The 14,095-nt window shown below is 50.6% G+C and overlaps 1 protein-coding gene across 1 annotated transcript; it reads left to right on the forward strand.

Moving 5' to 3' along the window:
- Positions 1-797: 797 nt before the first annotated feature.
- Positions 798-13,323, forward strand: LOC140720120 (uncharacterized). The gene is made up of 6 exons (XM_073035007.1): positions 798-907; positions 6,869-6,973; positions 9,748-10,182; positions 10,962-11,104; positions 11,564-11,628; positions 12,756-13,323. Exons 1-6 carry the CDS (start codon positions 862-864, stop codon positions 12,943-12,945), a joined length of 984 nt encoding a protein of 327 aa, XP_072891108.1. The 5' UTR covers positions 798-861; the 3' UTR covers positions 12,946-13,323.
- Positions 13,324-14,095: the final 772 nt, after the last annotated feature.

Raw genomic sequence — 14,095 nt, forward strand, 5'->3', positions numbered from 1 at the left:
AATGCAGAGAGTTATAGAGACCGAGAAGGGGTAGATAGAGCTGTTACAGTGAGGGGGGAGAACAGAGACAGAGGGTGAGATATAGAGAGATAAACACGGCGTAGCGGGTAGGGAGGCGGGAGACGGAGATAAGGAGGAGAAAGTGAGGATAGAAAGGGAGAGGGGAGGTAAAGCGAAGGGAGCGGGAGAGGGAGATGCAGAGGAGCCGGAAGGCGGGTAGGGAATTGCGGAGGGATACACACGTCCCTCCCCACTCCCCACGCTCAAATTGTTTCCTCTCCCACTCATTCGAGAACTCTCTCCCTCCATCGTCATTCTCTCTCCTTCACTCCTCACTTCCATGAGCCCCTCTTCACTCTCCCGCTCTCCCTCTCGTCCCCCTTCTCCTCTCCGTTCTTCACATCCCATCTCTCATTCTCTCTCTTTCGCCCTTTTGCTCGCCCTCTCTTTACTCCCTCTGTCTCTCAGTCACCTCTGCAAGTCTCCCTATCCTCACGTTTCACCTCTCCATCTCTTACATTCCCAGGTCACGCCTCACACTCCCCCTTCTCTCTTTCTCTCTAACCAGACTGCCCCCTGTTAGCCACTTCTCTCTCTCGGGCAACACCAATCTTTCTCCCTCCCCGCTATCTCCCCACTGTCACTATTCATTTCCCCGCCACCGTCGACTCACTCGATCACCCTCCCCAACATCCACAATCTCTCTCCTCCCCCTGGTCTCTTTATCAGCTGCTCATCCGGTATTTGTTTGTGTCGTTCTGATCCCTTTATCAACACGGGCTTCCTCTGACAACGGTTACTTCCCCTCGCTGAGCTCAGAGACGCAGAGGATCCTCGACAGGAGGACTGAGCGATACTGACATGAATGCAAAGTTCGCAAAGATGGAATCACGGTCTCCTTCCAGAGGTGAGAGGGGCAGAAAGATGAAGGGGGAGAGCTCATTACGTGTCTGATCACGGCTGCGTTTGATCGGACAGGTGGAAGGAGTTTCGCTCTCTGTCTGAGTCCTGGAGTGTTTGCTGGAACGGTGTGGAGGGATCTTTACTCTGTGTCGGACACCGAAAGTTGGTGATGTGAAGGTGTGGAGGGAGATTCACTCTGTGTCTGACCCCGTGAGTATGTGATGGGATGGTGTAGAGGGAGCTTCACTCTGTGTCGCACCCCGTGAGGGTTTGCTGGAACGGTGGGTGGGAGCTTTACTCTGCGTCGGAGTCCTGGAGTGTCAGCTGGAATGGTATGGAGGGAGATTCACTCTCTGTCGGATCCGAAAGTGTGTGATGGGTCGGTGTGCAGGGAGATTCACTCTGTGTCAGACCCTGGGACTGTGTGATGCGACGGTGTGGAGGGAGATTCACTGTGTGTCTGACCAGGGAGTGTGAGATGGGACGGTGTGGAGGGAGCTTTACTCTGTGTCAGACCCCGAAAGTGTGTGATGGGACGGTGTGGAGGTGCTTCAAGCTGGGACTGATCCCGGGAGTGTGTGATGGGTCGGTGTGGAGGGAGACTCACTCTGTGTCTGACCCCGGGACTGTGTGATGCGACGGTGTGGAGGGAGATTCACTCTGTGTCTGACCCAGGGAGTTTGTGATGGGACGGTGTGGAGGGAGCTTTACTCTGTCAGACCCCGAAAGTGTGTGATGGGACGGTGTGGAGGGAGATTCCATCTGTGTTTGACCCCGGGAGTGTGTGATGGTACGGTGTGGAGGGATATTCACGCTGTGTCTGACTCCGGGAGACTGTGATGGGACGGTGTGGAGGGAGATTCACTCTGTGTCTGACCCCGGGACTGTGTGATGCGACGGTGTGGAGGGAGATTCACTCTGTGTCTGACCCAGGGAGTTTGTGTTGGGACGGTGTGGAGGGAGCTTTACTCTGTCAGACCCCGAAAGTGTGTGATGGGACGGTGTGGAGGGAGATTCCATCTGTGTTTGACCCCGGGAGTGTGTGATGGTACGGTGTGGAGGGATATTCACGCTGTGTCTGACCCCGGGAGACTGTGATGGGACGGTGTGGAGGGAGATTCACTCTGTGTTTGACCCCGGGAGTGTGTGATGGGACGGTTTGGAGGGAGATTCACTCTGTGTCTGACCCAGGGAGTGTGTGATTGGACGGTGTGGATGGGGCTTTACTCTGTGTCAGACCCCGAAAGTGTGTGATGGGACGGTGTGGAGGGAGATTCACTCTCTGTCTGACCCCGGGAGTGTGTGATGGGACGGTGTGGTAGGGGAGATTCACTCTGTGTCTGACCCCTGGAGTGTGTGATGGGACGGTGTGGAGGGTGATTCACTCTGTGTTTGACCCCGGCAGTGTGTGATGGGACGGTGTGGAGGGAGATTCACTCTGTGTCTGACCCCGGGAGTGTGTGATGGGACGGGGTGGAGGGAGATTCACTCTGTGACTGACCCCGGGAGTGTGTGATGTGACGGTGTGGAGGGAGATTCACTCTGTGTCTGACCCCGGGAGTGTGTGATGGGACGGTGTGGTAGGGGAGATTCACTCTGTGTCTGACCCCGGGAGTGTGTGATGGGACGGTGTGGAGGGTGATTCACTCTGTGTCTGACCCCGGCAGTGTGTGATGGGACGGTGTGGAGGGAGATTCACTCTGTGTCTGACCCCGGGAGTGTGTGATGGGACGGGGTGGAGGGAGATTCACTCTGTGACTGACCCCGGGAGTGTGTGATGTGACGGTGTGGAGGGAAATTCACTCTGTGTCTGACCCCGGGATTGTGTGACGGGACGATGCGGAGGGAGATTCACTCTGTGTCTGACCCCTGTAGTGTGTGATGGGACGGTGTGGAGGGAGATTCACTCTGTGTCTGACCCCGGGAGAGTGCGATGGGACGGTGTGGAGGGAGATTCACTCTGTGTCTGACCCCGGAAGTGTATGATGGGACGGTGTGGAGGGAGGTTCACTCTGTGTCTGAACCCGGGAGTGTGTGATGGGACGGTGTGGAGGGAGATTCACTGTGTGTCTGACCCCGGGAGTGTGTGATGGGACGGTGTGGAGGTATATTCACTCTGTTTCCGACCCTCATTGCACTGTGTCGAGCTGAACCTGGTGTGTCGGACTTTGGACCTAATTTCCCGGCCCTGCCTGAGCCCCGTCTCCGGACAGAGGGACGTCAGTTTCATCTTCGTTGCCTTGGCTGTGTTGAGGTGGCGTGTCCAATGTCAGCTGTTGAGAAATCTCAGCACAAGCGTGGAGCTGACACGAGTGATTCCCTGATTGAGAGGGAACTCGTGAGATCGGGACATAAGAGGGGGCAGAGTGAACGGGTGGCGGCGTGTGCGTGGACGCTGTGCTTTTAGAAGGACGGGGTGTAGGGATCGCCGTGGCAGTGACTCTGTGGGGACAGCGTTATCAAAGATGTGAGGAGAGTGTGGCGTGGGAGAAGAAAATGCCGTGGGAAGGGGGCCGTGGTGTGTACGTCGTTGGAGGGACGGTGCGGGAGAAGGGGCAGTGAGGAGTTATCGCTGGGTGATGACAGGTGATTTAGAAGAACCATTGAAGGAAAGTTTATCTGCGACGGGAATGGGAGAGGCGGTGATGAGGGGGAGATTTCGATAACATTTTAAGATCCACTCTCCCTCGTTTCTAATCCCACTATTCCCTCTCTCCACTTCTGCTTCCTGCCTCCCTACTCTCCCTTTATCTGTTCCCCTCTCCTCTTCTTCTTCCTTCCTTTCTTACTCTCTCCATTCTCTTCCCCCTCTCTTCCTTTCCCTCACCGATTTCCCCCCTCTGTCATCCCATTTCTCTTCTCTCTTCCACTCCACCTCCCCTTCATTTCTTTTATCACCCACACCCCCTCTCCCCCTGTTTTCCCCTTTCTCCCCTCTCCCGTTTTTCAGCAGCCTCCCCCGTCCTCTCCTTCATCTCGTCCTGCCTCTCACCCTCCGTCGCTCTACAATCCATCTGTCTCCTCCTCTCTGTCCCCTTTCCTTCACCCTCTACCACTCATTCCTCTCTCTTCTTTACCATCTTCAGCGCCCCATCTACCTGTGACTTCACCAGGAAACCATGTCCCAGTACCCCTGGGTCCCTCTGTTCTACAACACTTCGCAGGGTCGCTGTCAACCTGTGACTCCACTTTCAGGGAACCGTGTCCCTGTACCCCAGGTTCCCTCTATTCCACAACACTCCCCATGATCCCTGTCTAGCCATGTCTCCACTCCGAGGGAACGTTATCCTTGTATAATCTGCTACAAATGGTAAATAGAGTTGACAATGATCACCCGACCCATCCGAGATTCCCTGGTAAATACCATTAAGACGGGCTTCTACTCTGGGAAACGACCATCGACATGTAATGTCTGTAAGTCAAGCCATCTGTGTCGTCGTTTAAATTTATGCGCATTACATCTACCATCCCTACCTCTCGGTCCTCGATAACCAAATTAATCCCACAGGTATCCATGGGCTCCACATCATACTCCAGAGTAGTTTACCATCTGGGCTGTTGCTGCCCGGCTGATATCAGACTGCGAAACCGTCCCCTAGCAAGATAAGATGGACTCTTCACCTCACAATCTGCCGGTGCACCTCATTGTCCGCCTGCACCTCTTTTCCTCGGTACGCGTGACACTTTATTCTGCACTCAGTGATTGATTTGCCTTGTTCTCCAGTAAAGTGACCTGAACCTATGGATGTAACTGGGATCTCTCCTGTCTCTGATGCATATAAATAATCTGGAGACAATGTAGATCAGTGGGTTAGTAGATTTGCAGATGGGCCGAAGTTAGGTGGTGATGTGGAAAATATTCCAGAAGACAATAAGACAAAGGAGCAGAAGTCGGCCATTCGGCCCATCGAGTCTGCTCCGCCATTTCATCATGAGCTGATCTAATCTCCCCTTTAGTCCCATTCCCCCGCCTTCTCACCATACCCTTTGATGCCCTGACTACTCAGATACTTATCAATCTATGCAGTAAATACACCCAATGACTTAGCCTCCACTGCCACCGGTGACAAAAATTTCAACAGATTCACCACCCTCTGGCCAAAAAAATCGCAATCCTTGTTCTGAATGGGCGCCCGACAATCCTCAAGTCATGTCCTCTCTTCCTAGACTCCCCCACCATGGGAAACAACTTTGTCAAATCCACTCTGTCCATGCCTTTCAACATTCGATATGTTTCTATGAGGTCCCCGCTCATTCTTCTAACCTCCAAGGAGTACAGTCCAAGAGCGGTCAAACGTTCCTCACATGTTAACCCTCTCATTCCCGGAATCATTCTAGTGAATCTTCTCTGAACCCTCTCCTATGTCAGCACATGCTTTCTTAGATAAGGAGCCCAAACTGGGATATTCACTGGGATATGGATCATTTACAGATATGGGTTGGAGAAAGGGCAGATGCAGATTAACCCAGTAAAAACGGAAAATTTTGTTCTTTGGTATGACAAATGCGAAGAGAAGGCTCACTATTAAAGCCAACGCCCAGAGCAGTGGGATCTTGGGGCCCAGTGTCATTCCTCGTGGCTACACAGTTTGATAGGATGTTTGAGATGTCGAATGCCATGGTTGCCTTTATTAGTCGGGGCGTTATGTCAGCAAGGCAGGAGGTTATGCTGCAACATTATAATGCTCAGATTGGGCTGTATCAGGCGCATTGTGTAGATTTCCGGTCACCACATTATCGGAAGGATGTCGAGGCTTTGGAGAGCCTCCAGAGAGGGTCAATAGGACGCCGCCCGGATTCGATGACGTGTGTTACAACGAGAGGTCCGGCACTTGGGTTGTTTTCCCTGGAGCGGCGGAAGATGCGGGGAGATAGGACAGAGGTTTATAAGATTATCAGAGGCACAGACAGAGTAGACTGACAGCACCTTATTTATTTTTTTACTCAGAGTTGAAATGCCCAGTAACAGAAGGGAATGTACTCGAGAAAATACTGTGAGTCTGTTCTGTGCTGAACTGCTTGCTCGGTCTTCTCTCTGTGATAACAATAATCCAGTTTCCAAGTCTACCAGGCGGAATGCCCCGAACAGGCAAAATCGAGATTATTATCCCGGTTTTCATCCGAGTTTTCCCCACAGACAGCAAAGGTCTCAGTGCGGATCCGTGCCTAACGCCACTTGTCACTGACGTGCATCGCAAACTTGTGAATGAATCTCGCATGAGAGGGACAAAGTCAAAGGCCCGTCAGAAGTCAATTCTTTAACGCCCTACCTACCTGTACTATCAACGCAAGATCCCTTTGTAGGTCGGCATTTAAAATACCTGCCGTTAACTCTGTTCTTACCCTGCCCTGACCCTTTAACATTTGGCTTGGCAAAGCGCAAAACCTCACACTTAACCGGGTTAAACTCCATCTCCCTTTTCCCCACCCACAGTTACAACTGATCGATATCCCACTGAATCCGTGGGCGATCTTCCACACAGTCCACAATATCACCAAACTTTGGGCGATTCGCAGGTTTACAACCCACCCAACTCCATTTTCATCCTTGTCTGTCCGATACATCAAAAATCCCAGAGGTCCCGGGCAGGTCACTGCGGAACACGATTAGTCTCAGACCACGAGCGAGAATTAGCCCCATGCGTCACTTCCTCTGGCTAGTGTGGGCAGGCCAACTCAAAGTCAAAAGCTCAGTATTCAAAATACATTTCTCATCAAATCTTTATTCAAATATTTACCAATCTCTGAACAATATACAACTAAGAAAAATCAATCAGTCATTAGACAGTCTTTGCCGAGTACAGGATTTGGGACTGTCAAAGACGTCGGCTGGAAAGTGGATGAGATTGAGAGAGCCGGGAGGGGGTGATCGTGGTGTCAGGAAAGAGAGCGGGTGGCGGGTGGAAGTCAATCCCACTGGGGGACACGGATGAATTCACGCACACGCTGAATGGTCTCTCCACAGCTGCGCATGTACAGGAGCCGAGACATAAACCGTGCCGTAAGATCTGCCTACTCTGCCTCGTTACGTCCGTCCTCGTCGCGATAGTTGCCGGGCTCTCGATCCATGGTGAGTCAAACAGGCTGCGTGTGGAGTCAGACAGGAAAGAAACGGTGTGGATTCAGGTGACCACGTAAAATCTCACAGTGACGCCGACACAACTCTCACTTTTGACACCAACACGCTCATTACCGTGACACTAATACGCCCCACACCAACACCCCTTCATGCTAACTCCGACTCGCCAATCAACGTGACAATAATAGCACCCTGACAGTGACACGTCCGCGGACACTGAACACTCGTGTCACCGATAGATTTCAATGAGATTCCCACTTCACCCGTCTGACCTCCAGTGAGTCCAGGCCCAGAGCTATGACATGTTCTTCATTCGACAAGCCTGAATTCATTTTGGTGATTCTCCTTTGAATCATCTCCAATGTCAACACATCCATTCTTAGATAAGGGGACCCACAGTTGCTCATGATACCCCACCTGAGGCCTCACCAGGGCTTTATAAAGGCTCAATATGAGATCCTTGCTTTTGTGCTCTGGTCCGCTCGAAATCAATGCTAGCGTCTCATTTTCCTTCCTCACCACAGACTCAACCAGCATATTCACCTTCAGAGAACTCGGCCTCTCTCCGTTGTTGAAGGGTGGAGTGACACCAGCAACTTCCGAGTCTCCGGAACCAGGGCAGAATCCAATTCTTCTTGAATAAGCATTAACAAAGATCCACGATTTCTTCAGCTGCCTCCTTCAGAACCCTGGGTGTAGACAATCTATTCAAAATGACTTATCCACCTTCACACCCCTCACTTTCTCCAGCACCTTCTCTACACATGGCACCGTTACTCACTTCTGCCCTCAGACTGTCTCCAACACTTCAGAACCCTGGGTGTAGACAATCTATTTAAAATGACTTATCCACCTTCACACCCCTCACTTTCTCCAGCACCTTCTCTACACATGGCTCCGTTACTCCCTTCTGTCCTCAAACTGTGTCCAACCTCAGGCATACTGCTGGTGCCTTTCACAGTAAATACTCAAGCAAAATATTTATTCCGTTCCTTCACCATCACCCTGTCGCCCATTACTATCATTTTCCAGTGATCCAATATCTACTCTCGGCTCTCTTTTACACTCTATATATCTGAAGAAACATTTCATTTCCTCTTTGATATATTTGGCTTTTTAACATTGCAGTTCCGTGACTCGATCCACAATGATTCTGCACCTGATGATCCTCTGTCAATACTCTCCAATGGTTTGATTTCATTTATTTTGCCAACAATGCCAAGCCTCTCTATCAGCCTACATGCCTTGTTTTCCGCTACAAGTTAATAGATAACATAGAATAATAAATAAATACTTAAACAAACAAACAAATAAATAATTATAAATAGATAGATAGATAGATACATTTTAGTATATAGAATAGATGATAAATCGAGCAAAACAGAAATTCGATATATTAAAAAGTGAGGTAGTGTCCAAGTGTTCAGGTTCCATTTAGAAATCGGGCGGCGGAGGGGAAGGATCTGTTCCTGATCCACTGAGTGTTTGCATTCAGGCTCCTGTTCCTCATTCCTGATGGTAAGAGTCAGAAGAGGGCGTACCTGGCTGCTGGAGGTCCTTAATAATGGTCTCTGCCTTCCAGGGAAAACGTTCACTAATATTGTCCTGGGTACTTTGTAAGCTGACAAGCCTCAGAAAATTCTGCTGCTACTTTCGGTCCTGTACAGTAGCTCCTCCATGCCAGAGTGATGCAGTCTGTCAGAAAGCTCTCCACGGTACAACTATAGACGTTTTGGAATGCATTTGTTGACGTGCCAAATCCCTTCAACTCCTAATAAATTATAGCCGCTGTCTTGCCTTCTTTATAACAACAATGATATGTTGGGACCAGATAGATCCTCAGAGATCTTGACACCCAGGAACTTGAAGCTGCTCACTCTATCCAGTTCTGATCCCGTTATGAATTTTGGTATGTGTTCCTTCGTCTTAACCTTCCTGAAGTCCAGAATAAGCTCTTTCGTCTTACTGGCGGTGAGTGCCAGGCGGTTGTCGCCTTGCCAGAAATCTATCAGATTCACCAGAATGATCTTAAACTGGAATCTGAAGTTCTCTGATGATAGTTGTCTTCTCAAAGGAGGTGAAAACATCAGGATGAAACAGGGAGAGTCAGTAAATACTTTGCCAGCTGATCTGTGCTGAGCCAGCAAGAGATTTAAGATGTGCATGGGGCCTTATGGCACTTTTCGGCGGGCTTAAGTCATCGCGAGCAGTCGCTTGTTTTCCAGAGAGCCAGCAAGAGGTTTAAAACCTGACCCGGCCTTTTGGGATCTTTTTGCAGTCTTCTGTCATAGCGATTTTTTGGGCAATTTGCGATGGCTAACAACGAGTTAGACTTAACCGGAGCGGCCATTGTGTGAGTGATCCAGTGTTAGATTGGAGGTAATAACCTGGGTGTTGCGGGTCATTCTTCATCCAGCTGATACAGATATCTAAAAGTCGGTTGCTGCAACAATGCTTCAGGCACCGACACACCTCGCAGCGTGACAATTACACGCACTTCACCATGTCACCGACACGCCCTTCACCATCAAACAGAAATTCATCTCAGAGTGACGAGAAGTCATCTTTCACCGTGACACTGACACATCCCTCACAGGAACACTGAAACAGCCTTTCCGTAACACTGGCAATCTCCTCTCCGTGACAAAGACGCACCCCTCTCCACGACACGGACACAACCCACAACGTGATACCCACACTCCCCTCACTGTTGACCGACTCGTGAATCACCGTGACACAGACACACACCTCACCATTTCTCTCAGTGTTACAGATCCGTCAGTCTCTGCTCGCCTCCGATCAAAAGTACCTGAGACTTTGGGAGCAACATCAGGAGATGAACAGGACCCAGTGCCAATGTCCAGTACAAATCCACGAGCCGAACTCAACCCTGGAATCCATGACATCAGATAATTCCGTCTTGGATCTCTCCCAGAGCACCTGTCTAAAGAACATTTCCGTCCCAAGCAACAACGTCTCCATCCTCGAACATACATTGTTTATCCTCGAAAGAAACCACTCCATCCTTGAAAACAAATTGTTCGCCCTGGAAAGCAACCTCTCGGTCATGAGCACCGATCTCTCCGATCAGCATCAAACGCAAACCGATCTCCGTCACAACTTCAGTCACCTCGAACTGAAGTGTAGAACTCTCAACGAAACCAAGGCTCAAATCTGCCAGCTGCTGACCAGCAGAAAAGGTGAGAGAACATCCGCCATTCTCCCGCTCCTATACCCTGTGGCCGATCTCCTGAATGTGCAATGAGAAGGTCCGATTGGAGAGACACTCACAGTCTGACTCCCGGTGTGTGTGATGAGACGGTGTGGGTGGAACGACACCCAATGTCCCACTCCGGGAGTGTATGGACAGGTGGAGAGAGTGCCACCTAGTGTCTGTACCCGGGATTGCATGATACAGCGCTACAGAGGCAGCTTCTCTCAGCGTCTGGCATTGCTGCATAGGGACTGTCACTCTGCGTTTGACACCCGGTGTTTCTGTTAGCAGCTGCGCTCTCTGTCTGACCACGGGTATGTGTGACTTGACAGTGTGGATAGAAATTCTGTCTGTGGCCGACCCGACAGTCTATAATGGAAATGTGTGGAGGGAGCTTCATTCTGTGTGACCACGGGAGTCTAAGAATGGACTGAGTGCAGGGAGCATTACTCTGTGTGACAGCGAGAGGGCGTGATGGAACGGTGACGAGGCAGTTTGACTCTGTCTAACCACGGGAGTGTGCGATGGGACGGTGACGGCTGTGTTGCACTCTGTGTCTGACATCAGTGTGTGTGATAGGACGGTGTGCAGCAGATTTTACACTCTGCCTGACTACTTCAGTGTGTCAGGGGATGGTATGGAGGGAGATTCACTCCGTTTTGGACTCCACGGTTCTGTGATGGGACGGTGTGGAGTTATCCTCTATCTGTATCTGACTCTCAGCGGACGTAATTGACAATACTGTTCCTTGTTCCTGATTTCCAGATAAAGTGTGTTCCCAGGACTGGATCAGAAATCAAGGCCTGTGTTATTTCATTTCCACGTTTGAAAGTTCTTACGAGGGGGCGAAGCAACTTTGTTCTATCTCTGCTTCAAAGCTTCTTGAAATAAATTCAAACGAGGAAGAGGTATGTGACAGATTGACAGAAGAAATATCCATATCAGAGTGAATCTACCTCCACACCGTCCCATCACATTCTCCCGGTGACAGACACAGAGTGAATCTCCCTCCACACCGTCCAAACACACACTCCCAAGGTCAGACAACGAGTGAACCTCCCTCCACACCGTCCCTTCATGTACTCCCGGGGTCAAACACAGAGTGAATCACCCTCCACACCGTCCCATCACACACTCCCGGGGTCAGAGGCGGATTGAATCTCCCCTCTACTCCGTCCCATCACACACTCCCGGGGTCAGACACAGAGTGAATCCCCCTCCACACCGTCCCATCACACACCCCGGGTCAGACAGAGTGACTCTCCCTCCACACCGTCCCATCACACAGTCCCCAGGTCAGACATAAAATGATGGTCCTTAAATTGTGCTCGATTTCAATCATTAATGATGGCAATTTAACTTCACAGAATTTTGTTAACAACGCTGTACGCGGAGAAGACAGTTCATACTGGATCGGAACATGCAAAGCCGGGTGAGAGTTGGGGTCATGTCGGTTTCGGAGAGGGATTGGGCAATGGGATTTATTTCGAGAACTGACACAAGTTTGTGCGGGAAGTGGGGTACGTGGTGCTTTTGGGGGATGCATATGTGCTGGATCACTGGGGATATTTTCAGGACAGAGCCAGGTCAATGGGGAGAGTGTAAGGCGGTAGGATTATTCTGTGGCCTTGCATCCCCTGCAGGAACAGACTGGGCAGTTCGATTAATTTGGAGACGAACGCAGTCTGAGGGAGTAAAGTGGAAAGGGGGACTATTTTGGGGACTAACATGGGTCCGTGGAGAGCAAATGCTGCGGTGGGTCTATTTGGGGAGGGACAGGGAGTGGAGTACTGCGATTAATTTGAGACTGACACGGTGGGGTGTCTAATCTCTGTGGGGTGAGATTAGTCAATGCGGTTGGTTTGGGGACCGAGACGGGCTCTTGGTAGGGAGCGGACAGTTGGTTTAATCTGTGGGCTGTCATGGACTGTGGGAAGGGAGTGGAAAGTGAGAGTGTTTTGGTGATTGGCACATGTCTGCAGGCAGAAGGTTGGACAGTGGGATCATATTGGCAACTGGCACGGGACTGGGGGTGGAGAGTAGGACGTACGAATACTTTGTGGCCTTGGGAGAGAATGTGTGTCAGTGTGAGTATTTTGGGGAATGAGACAGGGCTGTGGGGAGACTGGAGCAGTGTGATTAGTTTGGGGACAGACACGGTTCCTTTGGAGAGAGTGGGTCTGTGGGAGTGTCTTCGGAACGGAGACAAGGTCGTGGGGAGAGGCCTCGGCTCTGGGAGTAATTTGAGGAGGGACAGGGTACAGCGGGGAGAAGATGTGATCGTGGGGTTATTTTGGGGAAAGACACAGCGCAGTGAGTAGAGTGTTGGGCAAGGGATTATTCGGGGACTGACACTGCGCTGCGGAGAATGGGTCAATGACAGTATTTTGGAAACTGGAACAGATATGTGTGGAGAGAGAGGGTCAGAGTGAGTATTATGGGGACTGACACCGGTCGTTGAGGAGAGATTGAGTCAGTGGGAGTATTCTGGGGACTGACACCGGGCTGTCTGCTGGAGTTGTGTTGTCCCTTTTGAAATTGTTTATCTCCCCTTGACAGGGAAGCGTCCTCGACCGTCGTGTACAAGGTGAACGCTGGAAAGTTCGAATGCAGTGAATGTAAATTCAGTTGGCTTGGAAGTTGCAAAAATGATCAGCACCGTTTCATTTGTGAGAAGCCTGCAGCTTTGTGCCCGGATATTCCTGAAAAGATCCGGGATCTCTGTCAAAATCCCGGGGAACCGAGTTAAATCAAATGGCATCATTCTCTTACCCCAATTCCAGCTCTCTCCCAGACTCTGACAAACCCATCCGCTCCGCCTCTTGCCCCTACACTAATCTCCTCTCTCTACCTATGGCACTCTTACTCGGCATCTCGCTCTCTCTTTACCCTCGTTCCTCCAAACTCTCGCTCTCTCATAACTCCTCCCCTGCCATCTCCCCTTATCTGATCCCCATGTTCTTTCCCCTCACTCTCAGGCCTCCCGCTCCCAGTATCAAAGGACTGTATAGGATGTTTACCGCCTGACTCATTATCTGTGACTTATCCGCCCTGGGCTTTGTATCTTTGCATGATCAGTACGTCGCAAGAATGCAAAATTAATGTAAGATGCAAAAAGAGAATAAATACTGCAAAAATCTGGACGCGGTGTCATACATTCAAAAATATGATGCCGGCGGGGCAGAAGGTGTTTCTCAATCTCTGAGATTTTTGTTTCTTTTTCCTCTTCCCCAATGGTAGAAATGAACAGGGAGTTTTTCCCTGGGCGAGCGGCCTCAGCGATGGATGCCGCCTTGTCGAGGCAACGCATCTTGACGATGTCCTCGATGTTGGGAAGGGTTGTGCCCGTGATGGAGCTGGTTGAGTCAACATCCCGCTGCCGCCTCTGGTTACCTTGTGCATTGCAGCCGCCGTACCAGGCGGCGATGCAATAATTCCCAGCGATCATTTGTTGGTCTTCAATGAAAGACCAAACCTTCTCAAACGGCTAACGTTGTAATTCCTTCTGTAACGAGAGATCTATGGTGGTGATGGGAAATGTAGAGTATGGTCTGGAATACACTGAAACGCAGACTCGAAATAAACAGGACGACAGCAAATGCATCTGAAGTTTATATCGCTAAGAATAGTTCTCGAAGTGGATCTCCTACGGTTGAGCACTGAGTGCTCAGCACGGGGACGTCTACGACAGACTTTCCATGAAGCAATGTTGACAGGCAATAATTGTCAGTCTGAGTCTTAAAAGGGAAGTGACATCTCATCACACTCCGGGGAATGGACGTGCCGACACTTGGTTGCCTGGCGCTGTTCAGTCGGGAACATGACACCTTCTCCGTGTTTGCATGAATGTGTTGGTCCCACCAGGACAGATCCACTGAGATGCTGACACCCGGCAACAC

Source organism: Hemitrygon akajei, unplaced genomic scaffold, assembly GCF_048418815.1.
Source record: "Hemitrygon akajei unplaced genomic scaffold, sHemAka1.3 Scf000036, whole genome shotgun sequence".
NCBI classification, from domain to species: Eukaryota; Metazoa; Chordata; class Chondrichthyes; order Myliobatiformes; family Dasyatidae; genus Hemitrygon; species Hemitrygon akajei.